General features: G+C 54.1%; 5 protein-coding genes across 5 annotated transcripts; 2 read left to right on the top strand and 3 right to left on the bottom strand.

The window, feature by feature from the left end:
• Positions 1-1595: 1595 nt before the first annotated feature.
• On the bottom strand, positions 1596-2954 carry M409DRAFT_31110 (uncharacterized protein; the record flags this gene model as incomplete). Its single annotated transcript, XM_033810197.1, has 2 exons — positions 1596-2114; positions 2181-2954. 2 exons carry the CDS (start codon positions 2952-2954, stop codon positions 1596-1598), a joined length of 1293 nt encoding a protein of 430 aa, XP_033659263.1.
• Positions 2955-3831: 877 nt separating this feature from the next.
• Positions 3832-4908, top strand: M409DRAFT_61716 (uncharacterized protein; the record flags this gene model as incomplete). Its single annotated transcript, XM_033814852.1, has 1 exon — positions 3832-4908. The coding sequence occupies one exon, from the start codon at positions 3832-3834 to the stop codon at positions 4906-4908; it is 1077 nt and encodes a 358-aa protein (XP_033659262.1).
• A 239-nt stretch (positions 4909-5147) lies between these two features.
• M409DRAFT_61715 (uncharacterized protein) lies at positions 5148-7076 on the bottom strand (the record flags this gene model as incomplete). Its single annotated transcript, XM_033814851.1, has 2 exons — positions 5148-5539; positions 5600-7076. 2 exons carry the CDS (start codon positions 7074-7076, stop codon positions 5148-5150), a joined length of 1869 nt encoding a protein of 622 aa, XP_033659261.1.
• A 320-nt stretch (positions 7077-7396) lies between these two features.
• On the top strand, positions 7397-9894 carry M409DRAFT_61714 (uncharacterized protein; the record flags this gene model as incomplete). The annotated part of the gene is made up of 6 exons (XM_033814850.1): positions 7397-7524; positions 7803-8165; positions 8224-8631; positions 8670-8986; positions 9052-9567; positions 9716-9894. 6 exons carry the CDS (start codon positions 7397-7399, stop codon positions 9892-9894), a joined length of 1911 nt encoding a protein of 636 aa, XP_033659260.1.
• A 416-nt stretch (positions 9895-10310) lies between these two features.
• Positions 10311-11957, bottom strand: M409DRAFT_38284 (uncharacterized protein; the record flags this gene model as incomplete). The annotated part of the gene is made up of 4 exons (XM_033810897.1): positions 10311-10446; positions 10500-11278; positions 11345-11482; positions 11607-11957. 4 exons carry the CDS (start codon positions 11955-11957, stop codon positions 10311-10313), a joined length of 1404 nt encoding a protein of 467 aa, XP_033659259.1.
• Between the last annotated feature and the right edge of the window lie 716 nt (positions 11958-12673).

Here is a 12673-nt window from a genome sequence, read left to right as displayed (position 1 = left end):
TCTAGCTATATATATTTTTATAGTATTACTATATACTTTTAAAGGTTTTAGCTAGCTAGTTATATAATCTATACTATAAATAGTTCTTTTTAATAGCTAACTTAGGAATAGGCCTATTTATAGAACTAGTAAAAACTTTTAACGCTAAATTATACTTACTATATTATAAACTCTAGAGTAAAGAGAGATCTACTTTTAAGTTTAAATAGTAGCGTAGAAGCTAAATATTAACTTCTATAGACTTAGAACTCCTATATATTATCTATATTAGCTCGACGCTCTCCGTTTATATACGCCTACTTAGCCTACTAGCTAGAACGGTTAGTAACGTCCGATAACGGCCGCTTCCTAGTAGGTAGTATAGGCGGCGTAAACCCGAGAAAGGTATACTACTACTAACTAATCTTCCGGTACTCCGCCTTCCGCTCCTCGACGTGTCTAGCGGCCTCCTCCAGCCCACGGGTATAGATGCAGCTAGTAGTCTACATATTATGTGAAGCCTGCCGATTAAACGAGCTCTCCTCGGCGCTGTAGTCCCGCTTGAAGCCCTCGCATTTCAGGTGCTTCCGAGACATCGCAATAGCGAGGTGCCGGTACACTAGTATCGTCATCCGGATTGCGAGGCCTGCTAAGAACTCCTGCTGCATAACCTGGCTTAGGACGCTGCTGTCCCATAGTCGTGAGTGACTGCCCTTCTGCCCCGGATACGCCTATAGGAAAGGAGACTCTAGTTCCTAGCTATTAAGGGCGAGTAGGCGTAGCTGCTAGCAGAACGGCCGGACCAACTAGAGATAGTAGATCAGCAGCTCGCCGACCTCGCGAGGGAGATAGCGGTAGATGATCTTGGTGGTGCCGGTAACGTAGTAGCCCTTGTGGTATGTCGTAATAATGCTAACTATGCTATGCTCGACAAAGATGCTGCGGTGCTGGCTATTTACAGTATTAACACACCGGACACTAAGCAGTTCCGTCCCACGCGCAGGCTGTCCCGCGGTTAGGTGGACTAGCAAAAGAAGGCGCCGTAGGAAGCCATCTGCGCGCCGGAGGTACCCGACTGCAGCATTGCGGTCCCATTTTAAGCGTTTAGCCTTAGTGCTTAGTAGGAGGAACTCATTCTGCAGCTACTCGTTCTGGAGCACCCGTCTTAGCAGCCACTGCTTACGGTCAGGGAGCGTGCCCTGCAGGTTGGCCTGGTGCTGCAAGAAATTCCAGCCGTTCCGACCTTCTGCAGCATTGTCGACTACCCGATGCATATAGAATGCAATATCTAGGTCGCTCCGGCACTCGGATGGGTAGACTAAGAGGAGGGCCTCTAACTCGGTCTGCGTCTTCTAGACCTGCTCGCGGACAAACCCTTTAAAGCTAGCCATGCCTAGCGACGGGATGTCCTTATAGCACACCGACTAATTGTCCTCGGACCACAGGATGTATCCCAGGCTCGTGGTGCAGTCCCTTACCTTCTTGGCGAAGGCTTAGAGCTTAACCGCCCAGCTAAAGGGCGAGCGTGTGCCGTGGGCAAGGAAGCGGGATCGTAGCTCATCGAGGACATCCGCTAGATAGACGCCCTCTACCTCTCGCGCCGTAGTAACCGCCTTCTAGATAGTAAGGAGCTGCGAGATCTTGATAAAGCCAGAGAGCCTCGGGCTGAAACAGTAGGCCTCCCGGAGGTTATTCCTAGCCACATCAATCCCTAGGACGGCAAGGAAGCCCACGGTAGCGCTCTCGTACAGACGGCCCCTCAGATCCTGATCAAGGAGGGCAATGCAGAGATCAAGACATGTTGCATCGAGCCGGTCCCTCGCCTGCTCCACGGCCGCAGGACAGGCTACGTCCACATCTGTTACCGCAGCATGCTGCAAGGCCCTCGCATTCGCAAGAGTGCTGTCGAGGCAGGCCGCCTGGTAGCTAGTAAAGCGATGCTCTAGCGCAATCGGACAGTCTGCGTCGGCTGTCCGGCATACAAAGCACAAGAGCGCCTTCCACACACTAGTATACCTGCGCCAGGTTGACTTCTGCAGCTTGATCATAAGGGGCCGATCGCTCGCGCGCGACTGCTGGAGGAAGCTGTTGATCCGGCTCTGGTCGAAGACGTTGATCTCGTCATTACAGACGCTCTGATAGGCATCGTCAACTTAGCGCTCGAGGCTCTGACCTAGCTCATGTAGTAGGGGCTCCGACACAGGGTCTGGCACTGCTGCTAGAGCGGCGAGTTCCGGCAGGGGATGGCCAGAGAGGTAGCCTGCCCAGCGGGTTAGTTCCAGCCAGGGCGACACCTCCTGCTGGTGCCGCGGCCTCTGGACCCCTCCGTGCACTACACTACTGGTAGCCTCTCTTCCAGCAAGGTCTGCAAGCACATCCTGTAGGAACGAGTCGTCCTGCTCCTGCCCCTGCTCCTGCTGCTGCTGCCGCTCCTGCTCCCCTTCGGCCAGAGACTTGTCGAGTGTGCGTAGGTGCTGGGCTGGCCGAGCTACTTCAAAGTACGGTGTGCCGCCGTGAGCAACAAAGAAGCGCTGGCACCAGACCGATCGATAGGCATCTGCACGCCGCTGTGCTGCCGCCGCCTGCCTCTGTGAGCTTCGGCAGCCTCCGTGAGTTCCCGGTGCCCACTGATGGGCTCGACGCCAGTGGCCCCGTAACGTCCCTAGTGATCTGCAGATATACCGACAGGCTTGGGGCTCAAGCTGGCACTGGAGCCCGTCTGTGAACAGAGCCAGACTCGAGAACGGTTCCGGCACCCCGGCCGGTGCTACGCCGCTACTGGGCTGCTGGCAGATGTCTGGCCACCCGGCTAGCTCCCGAACGATTGCAGGCCGCAATCTGGCTGGGATGTCGCGATGATGGTGCGCTAGGTGGGTGGTGGCCTGGCTAGGCAAGACCGCAAAGTGGCAGGTTCGACACACCGCAAGCCGATGCTCTGGGAGATATTCAAAGACGTCGACCGCAGTGCTAGCCATCGGCTCGAGGGTTGCCCGCCTGTTGGGCTTCAAATTAGATGATGCAAAGCTGGATGGAGATATGCTACTCTCAGAGAGATCCGGTCTGCAACAGGACACGCGCCTCGCCTACGCGCTCGTTACGCGCTAGGCCTCGACGGCCCACGCCCGCTCATCCGCATCCCCATCCTCATCCTCATCCTCATCCTCATCCTCATCCGTCGTTAGCGACCGTTGGGTGGGACGGGCCTCTCAGCGCCGGGCGGACCGCACCTGGGGTAGAGGAACCTCACAGTCGTGCCCATGGACTGGAGGAGCAGCGGTGTAGGGAGGGAAGGAGGGCAGTTGGGACGGGGCGGCGCACAGCACAGTGGTGCAGGCCGGCGGGCAGGGGCGGATGGGCGGTGTTTTGGAGGCGGAGGGGGGAAAAGGACACGGATGCGATGGGAGACACGATTCCGTTGAGGCATGAATCCTAGTCTCTGTCATTCATGTCAGGGTTCTCTCTCATCTGTAATTTTTTGAAGAGTATTGAAGCACTTCTCACCGTCGAGGATTTGACCTCAAATTCAATTCCACGACGCTCAAGACCGACACTGACCCTAGCCTAATTAGGACGACTCCAATTCCTCGACAGTGTCGTGGGACTGGGCATACTGGGTAGCAGTTCGCTGTGCTTTCAATCTGAATTGCCGGCCAGAATTCTATTCGGACGTACTAGTCTTGCGGCTAACAAAGCCCAAAGATTACGGATGCCCGTTCCTCGGACCTTTGGGTCCGATTATCGGCGAGCCTTTGCTTATAGACCCTCTTTAGCTATACCCAACTTGCGCTCAAGTAAGTCTTCTTTTCTCTATAGTATCGAAGATTTTGCTGCGGTCGAGCTTGGGCAAAAACAATGCTTCCACAGACATACAGACAGTACGTTGTCCGTGACCCGTCGGAAGAGGCGGGCAGGAATGGATTCTCGTCCCTCGCTCTCGAATCTGTCGCGATGCCGGCCATCGGGGAGAAAGAAGTTTTGGTCCGCGTCCACGCGGTGAGCCTCAATTTTCGCGACATCATGATTGCAACGGGGACGTACATCTGGCCTGTCACGAATGGCCTGGTCCCGTGCTCTGATGGTGCGGGCGAAGTAGTTGCGATAGGCTCTGCGGTCACGCGAGTTCGCGAGGGCCAGCGCGTCATGGCGACGTTTCACCAGACGCACATCTCGGGGCCAGTGACACCGGAGGATGTGAAGAGTGGCCTCGGAGCATCATTGGACGGCACCTTGCGAGAGTACGCCGTGTTCCCGGAAGACGGATTGGTTTTGGTGCCGTCGAATCTCGACATGTTCGAGGCCAGTACCCTTCCCTGCGGCGGATTGACCGCCTGGAATGCTCTAACCGGGGCATCTCGCAAGGTTACACAAGGGGATGTCGCTGTAGTGCAAGGAACGGGATCCGTCAGCATTTTCGCCGCCCAATTCGGCATTGCCAGTGGCGCGAAAGTAATTGCAACTACTAGCTCGGAGGCGAAAGAGGAGCGACTCCGCCAACTAGGGGTTCACCACACCATCAACTACCGCCAGCGTGAAGAGTGGGCGGACGAGGTGCGACGGATCTCGCCACGTGGCGCAGATTACGTGGTAGAGATAGGTGGGCCAGGCACATTCGAGCAGACGCTCAAGTCGATCGCCATGGATGGAGTCATTTCTGTCATCGGGCAACGTACCGCCCAGGCCGGCGCCAAGAGTCAGAATCAGCTGCTTCTCTCCGATGTCTTCCGGCATCCGTGCACGATGCGCAGGTTCATGGTCGGGAGTCGGGATCAATTCGAAGAGATGAACGACTTCATCGCCAAGGTGGGGCTTAAACCGAACGTTGACGCACCTGTTTGGGACTTTGAGGACGCGCCCAAAGCTTTTGAACATCTTTGGGCGCAGAAGCACTTTGGCAACGTTGTGATCAGGGTTTTCCGGGATGGGAGGTAGATTGACGCTTTTGGGTTTGAACCGCACTCAAACTTGAAATACAAGCAAGTCCAAGCCGGGGACAGTCTGTTGTTGCATCTTTGCCGTAAAACATTTGGCTATAAGAGAAGCCTTCGGCTGAGTTCATTTGAGGTGGGAGAGGAATGAATCTCCTACTCGCTCAACTAGAGATGGACTTGATGGATGGAGCCGCGCTGGTGGACTAATGCAAATTATTTACTTTCAAGAATCCCTGATTTTCATGGCGAAGCTCGCAAGCTGTCTCCTATTAACGGATCCTTGGGCAGTGCAAGTGAGAGCAGCGGTGCATGCATTTGCGCCCCGAAGGTGTCCCGCTCTCCAATTGAGCCTTGAGGCCACGGCCGCTTGAATGTACACTTCCAAGCAAGAGCAGGCCGATAGAACATGATGGTAATGATGTCAGAAGGAGACTCGAGCCGATAGAGAGCTCGAAGCCGCTCAGCAGTGAGAGCATCGGACCGCTGTGCACGATCAAAGGCGGTGCGAGTGGCGAACAGAATGTCAAGAGTGATCTCGAACGGGCCGGAGTTTTTCGATCTTACCACAGACGCGAGCTTTTGGATTGTGACGGGCCCAGCATGCATCGCCCAGTCCTTTGCGTCTTTTTGGTCTAAAAAAATGCGTTAGCTTATCATGCTGGACTGTAGTGAAGAGCTTGCAGACCACTCACCCCGAGACGCTGGTTTGTCCGGTTCTCGCGCTGCCTGCAGAGTCGCAGTGCGCCGTGGCGGTCTAGGCTTCTGCTGTAGCACTTGGACCGCGAAATTGCTTTTCCCCGGTCCAATTTGCATCGTTCTGATGGGGAAAAGTGCCGTCGGGTTCTCTATTCTCATGAGATGATAGAGCGAGAAATAAAACACCGCGCCCAACGACACCTCTAGTGGCGTTAGTGGCGACGCGATATTCCCGCCGGTCGCCAGTTGGTCCTCGTAGGAGCCATGAAGCAGGGCAGTTCTTGAAAACCCTGCTATTGCGTCTGCCAGATCCTGTGATTTGGCGACCACCTCACCCAAGACACCAATTTCGTAAGCGGAATTTGATGCGCTCTCGAGCGGGCCCATGACGGCGTTCTTGCCGTAAACGTGGAATAACAACTGGGGGCCGTCCTTGGCCCCCAAGTCAGGAAATGCTTCGAGAGTGGTCCTCCTCACCGTGCTAAGAAATTCGTTTATGCCTTTGATCAAAATGGGATCCCTAACACCTCCGATATAGACAGTTCGATAGCCGACATGCTCGGCGCCCTCCAGCTTGATCTCGTATTGGGTAGACTTCACGAAGCGCGAGCCTCGAACGCGAACCGTGCGGTTATCCGGATTGACGCTGTATGTGCATGCATCCAGGTGAAGCACGCCACCAGGACCGGGTAGCTGATCTGGCCTGGTCTTCTCATATAGCGTGTGAGCGGCCACGGACACGGGTGTGCAGCGCTGGGTGGGATCGGTAGGAGTCAGCTCGAAGAAATCTTTGTGCATTGTTGCTACAATTGAGCGGCCTTTGGGGACTGCACAGAGACCGCCGCATTCGATGATCTTGCCGACGTGCCAAGCCGTGCTCTCTTCAACGCCGCGCACCATGCAGAAAGCCGCGAAGGGGGCCGGATCGTACGAGCGAGCGGCGACAATGATGTCGACCGTGTTGTCCTGCAATACTTGCATGAAGGGCTCCGCCCCCATCTGGGCTACTATGGTCGTTGCTCGCTGCACAGCTCCGGCAGCCAGAGGCGGGGCGGAGCTGCACGGTTTGATCTGCCCGGCTCTTTCCCTGGACTGGATTTGTTCACGTTTGTCATCAAATTTGATGGTGGCGAGCTTGAACGACCACGACCGCTGTTTGGCAATGTCGGTAATGATATCGATGGTGAAGTCGACCTGAGCGTTGGTTCCTGCGCCACCGGCAGAACTGACGATAAATTTAATGCCTCTAGTGGCACACGCTTCGAGAATGGGCGTCAGGTCACGAACGTAGGACTGCCGGGAACACAGCGTCTTGCCTGTGCCCAACATGTACGGTCCGGGATCGGTGGAACCGGCGTCAACGATGATGGCTGCAGGCTGATCATCGACGGCGTTCCAGAACTCATCGATGTTGTAGCCATATCCGAGAATGGGTGATGGGGTAAAGAGCCTGAAGGGAGTGAAGGTAGACATGGCTTAGGGTAAAGTTAGCAGCGATGCCGGGACAGGACAGGACAGGACAGGGCAGTCCAAGCTGCTGTGGTCACAGCTTCTGTGTAGTTTTTATCATCCATATACTACCATGTCGGCCATGCGACGGGCATGGAGGTATCGGCTGCTCGTGCGGTACTGTAATCTATAATAAGGTGCCGATGGTCGGAGCTGGACCCCGCACTTCGCAGAGTCTTTATCTAGCTAGTTACCAAGACCACCGACCATGCAGCTAACAGACACACACACAAGCACACACACCAGACACACCAGCCGGCCAACAATCTTCAGGAGACACCAAGATGGCGTGCGTTGAATGCCGCCAGCAGAAAGTGCGTTCCTGCCCCCGATGCCCACACGCTCCTTCCTTCCTTCCTTCCTTCCTTCCTTTCTTTCTTTCCTTCCTTCCTTCCGCCACCGCTGCTGCTGCGTACGATGCCACTGCTGCCCCTGCCCCGGCGTTGGGTCACTGACTAAACCACGTGGCCACACAGGTGCGGTGCGACGGGGTGGCGGGCTCGGACCAGCCGTGTTCGCGCTGTCGCCGCATCAGAATCGACTGCGTCTTCTCCAAGGCCTATCGCCGCCAGCGTCGACCCACGTGAGTCTGCTCCAACTTCTCCGTTTTCCGTGCTTTGGTCATCAGGCCCCGTTCTGACTCTCCCGCGTGTGGCTTGGCAGGAAAACTGAGCTGCTGCACGAGATTAGGAAGCTCCGTGAGCGCGTCTCGGTGGACGGTGGTGGCAGCATCGGTGATGGTGGCGGCGGCGGCGGCGACGGCGACGATAACGGTAGCACCCACTCACCGGTCCACACGTTCCTGAACGATGCGGTAGATCTTCTGACCGATGCCATACCAGCAGACCAGCCCACGAGCGGAGGCATCATGCTGCCCGGTGATGCAACCGACATCTCCTCCAGTGCCGCTGACGCGGTGCCTGTTGCCCTTCCCAATCAGACCACCCCTGCGGCCACGTGGTGGCAAGTTCAAGACGTTCCTCCTCCCACGGCTGATCGGTCAATTGGAGACCTACGGGTGGCGGCGCGCGAGATAGACGAATGTTTCGCTCTGTCAGTCGCCACTTTCCCAAACGCTGCCCCGAAATGGCGACGCTGAACGTGTCGATAGTTTCATCCAGGACTGCCTATCGTATGTACCCTTGGTACCCAGTCCCATGCATCCTAACATATGCTACGCGCAATCTCCCTTGCTGTTCTGGACGATTGTAGCTATCGGGTCTCGAAAATACACCGAGAACCCCACCCTCGTAATTCTCCTCGGCCCTAAGGTCTCCAGCATGGCAAAGATGGCCATCTTCCGTCAGGAACCGGTTTTGATGACTTTACAAGCCTTTGTACTCCTTTGCGCCTGGCCCATGCCGTTCCATGCCTTGAGCGATGACATTACCAGCATCCTGGCCGCCGCAGCTTTGCAGCTAGCCGCAGTCGCAGGACTTCATATTCGCGGCAACGGCCAAGAGTTTTCGCGCACCAAAGTAAGCGATGACGCCGACCAGACCACAGCTCGTGGGAGACTGTGGGCCTGCTGCCTCGTGGTCTGCCAACGGTGAGTAGCCGCCGGCGAGATTGCAATACACGTCGTCATTTACTGATCACGCGAGGTCTCATTAGAGTGATAACAACAAACGGCACACCGCCTTTGATGATGCCCGATACCTACCATATCGCTCTCTCGCCGTCTGATCAAGTCCTTTCACCCAGTCTGGTCCTCCAGAAATCCGTCAGCGAACTGTTGACCACTGCGATTCTCGACTTGCAAAAGTATGCGCTACCGTTGCCATACGCAACGCTGCAGGGCGTTCTGGATCCAATGATAGAGTCGGCTGTCGCTAGCATACGTCAGCTGGATCAGAGTCAAGCAAGTCCCCTAGGTATATATCCACTTTCTCTTCGTGTTAAGCTATCTATCCTTTGTTTGCCTGACTCTTTGAGGCAGATGTATTCTATGTGCAAGCCGCCGAGCTGCACATACTCAGCTTCCACTTATTCAAACATCGGAGTGCCATCAGCGCAGAAGTTCTCACCGGAATGTACAATTTGGCAATCACGATGGTGGAGCAAATTTTGGTGATTAATGAAACCTCGAGAGTTGCCGAGTGCGGCCCGAGTTTCATTGCGAGGTTTCTGCATTCTGCAGCAGTCGCCATTTTGCGCATCAGCAGATCGGACCTGAAGGACCAGCTGGATCTGGAGCGCGGTCGTCGTGCGTATTTTGCCCTCATCATTTTTCACCGACGTCATGCCGTGCGACAGGATGATGCCTTCGCCCGGTTCAGTATCATCTTGACAAATCTGTGGACTAGCTCGCGCATCTTCAAGACTTCCAACGGTAGCTTCGCTAGCCTTACCGTTCGCAGCAGGGCTCGGCTTGGTATGAGTATGGTGTATGACTGTTTCTGGTGGTGGCGCCAGGAATATGGCTGGCAAGCTAGTGTCTACGAGCATGCCGAAGGTAAGTCAGAATTCCGCATCCCTTTGTCGCATGGTACGTGTCCGTCATCAGCAACATCAAGGCTCCTGAATTCTACGGCTATGCTGTTGCTGGTCTTAGAAATCAGTTTAATCGCTTAGTATCATGTGATTTCCACTGACCGTCATAGGTGGAAGGCGAGGGTTCCCATTGCCCGGAAGTCACCAGTCGCCCTCCGAGCCTTTCCTCGATGAAGACGAATCGATGCTGTCGAACTTTACTACTATGGCCGACCTGGAATGGCCTGCTTTCGATTGCTTGATGGGAGACGAATGGCCCCCAGTCGGCGCAGAGATAAACATGCTTTGAGACAACATCATTTCACCAAGAGGTAATCGTCCATAGTGGAAGAGAAAAGAATATGGATTCAAGCAACGGAATCGCTGCTCAGTCTAAAGAATTTAAGCAATTCTGGTCATTCGGCCCCCAGAAAAAAAAACTACCTGCGAGCCGGCCTCAAAACTGCTTGATTGCGAGCCTGTAAAGCCTTTGAAGGCTCACAAAATTTGTAACAACTAAGCTTAGTTACGAGTGAACCTACCGATACCTATACCTCACTGCAGATATTACAGGCTTAATGATACCTTACTACACATCAGATGGTAGGGACTTACAAGGGTTCTGTAACAGCACAAGGGTTCTGTAACAACCCACTTTATGGTCAGTACAATGGCTACAGCCGCTTGTTATACTCTAAATGCCAGGATTGTCCGATTCTATGTTGACTAAACGAAGGCAAATCCGTGAATATCAGCTTCTGTCTCCAGACGCCGCACTTTATTGATAATCTCGTCGACGAAGTCCATATTCTTCTCACCGCCATATTCTACGAGAGCGCGAAATTTGGTTTCAATCTCATCCCTAAATTGATGTAATCAGCGAGTGGAACCAGCAGCGTTGCAAACGCTCCTTACCGGGTCAATGACCATTGTGGATCTCCTTTTGCTGCGTCGACGGACTTGGAAAACACACTACCAGTCTTTGTTGTGACTTCAATGCGACTGGTCCAGTGCTCAGGGAATAAAGAATCGATTTCTGCATCAAGCACCATCTCCACCCGCCGCTGAAAGTCTCGAAGCTCCGTGTCCTCCAGTGCTTGCTCTGTAAAATCAGTGATCATAGCCTGCCCGTGCTTTGCTGCCACCGCAAGAACGAATCCCATGGAAAACTTGCTCTGGTGGACCGTCTCTGCTTTTTCGCTCAGACTCATGATACTGATGGCCAGGTCGTAAGTGTAAGCCTTCACTTGTTCAATGTCACCCCAACCAATGGAAAATTCCTCGATCAGAGCCAGGAAAGCATCGATAGCCGCGTGCGTGTGTCGACACGAGGCGTGCCATTTAAAACTGGACTCCATCACAGCCCACTTCTGGCCCAATTTGGAGTCCAGAAATTCAGGTCTAGCATTCCTTGCAGAAAGCATTGCAATCATTCCTTTCTCACCTTCGATAATGTCAGTGGGACCGAGGAGGCCACACGTGGCCACATATGCAGCGTACACGCCATTCGAACAGGCGCGTGCAGTGTGGACTTGCTTTGAATGTGTTGCATCAAGCAAAAATTGCCATAGCCCAGCAGCCTGGGTTCCTGCTGTCCCAAGAGCAGACAAGTACACGGGGCTGGTTCCTTTCAGCAGGCAAGTAGTGGCAGCAGCCGCACCAAGAACTCCAGCTGTGGCGGTTGAATGGAAAGCCTAGGGAAAGTTGTCATTCGTCAACGACGTGATCATAAGGCAGAAGAGCCGGGAAAAGAACTTTACCTTGTAGTGTTCTTTGCCCAGACATTCGCCCGCTCGGCATGCAAACTCGTATCCAATCACGCATGCTTTCAGGAAGTCTGATCCTGAACAACCCACATCCTGGGCAACCGCCAGTGCCGCTGGGAAAACAACCGTGGCCTGTGTAGATCTCCAGAGTCAACCCTTTATCAATGGAAAGTATCGTGATCAAAATGCAACTAGAGCAGGTAGCTGCTTTGCGAGCTGGGATAGGTGGAAGAGGAATGAGAAAAGGTCGTCATACCGGATGTATCATGCTGCTATTGTGAAGATCATCTTGCTCCACAACGTGGGAGCTCGCGCCATTGACCATTGCCGCAAAGTATGGGCTAGTGGTAACACCCGCGAACGATACCAACTCGCTCCGTCCCTCTTTTGGCCCCATCGTTTGCGCGAAATGCAGCATGGATTGAACTGAAGCATGGCTTCTGCCCGCAACGCAGCAGCCTAGCCAGTCCAAGAAAAGCAACTTCGTCTGTTCAATCACTGCGCTGGGTATTTCGTCGTAGGATAGCGCTGCAGCCCATTGTGTCAACCGTGCGGTCCGCGTCATGCTTGCGAGGGACTCATCAGGTCTGCCGTCCGACTGATCCATCATTCGCTATTAGAAGGGTGATATGCTGAGGAACAGGTCCTGCTTGGTGTTTGGCCTTTATCAAAAGTTAACAAGATGTCTCAACCCCGACTTCGCATCATGCCAAGGAGCAAATACGTTCACCACCGGCACGGATCCGCTATTTCGCACATTGCACTTTACGAGCGATAGCAGACCCAATGAATCGGGTTGGCCGCTGGCCGGCGATCGGCAAAGTAGCTCTCACAATAGATTCATTACGACCCTGACTTGCCAAGGCCTCAAAGTCCCCGGTCTCTAGGCTTCTCACGCTGTTCGATTCTCCACGCGCGCTAAAGACAAGGCTACAACACGGATATTCAGAAGCACTTACTCCTACATATCTTGAGAATTACCAATTAATTTACGCGTCTCTTCCAGGCTCACAGAAGATGCCGGCAAAGGGGACGACTAGCATCGTGTTCTCCTACCTGACTGGATAACTTGCGGTTCCTCACACGTCTTCGTAGCGACCGTCCATCATCTACCAGTTCGCAGCACATCCTATGCGGCCACGTGCACCAGCTCTGTTCACTTCACACCTGATACATGTAACCAGGGTGCAGGCTACCCAAGAGCCACTCCTCAGTATGTGCCAGCCTGTAATCTCGCTTCCCGTCTTTCCTCATTTGGTTCTCCCATCTGGGTTAGGGTTAGGGTTAGGGTTAGGGTTAGGGTTAGGGTTAGGGTTAGGGTTA

This window comes from Zasmidium cellare, assembly GCF_010093935.1.
Source record: "Zasmidium cellare ATCC 36951 unplaced genomic scaffold M409scaffold_100, whole genome shotgun sequence".
NCBI classification, from domain to species: domain Eukaryota; kingdom Fungi; phylum Ascomycota; class Dothideomycetes; order Mycosphaerellales; family Mycosphaerellaceae; genus Zasmidium; species Zasmidium cellare.
The sequence above is the reverse complement of the archived record's forward strand: the minus strand, read 5'-3'. Positions and strand labels throughout refer to the sequence as shown.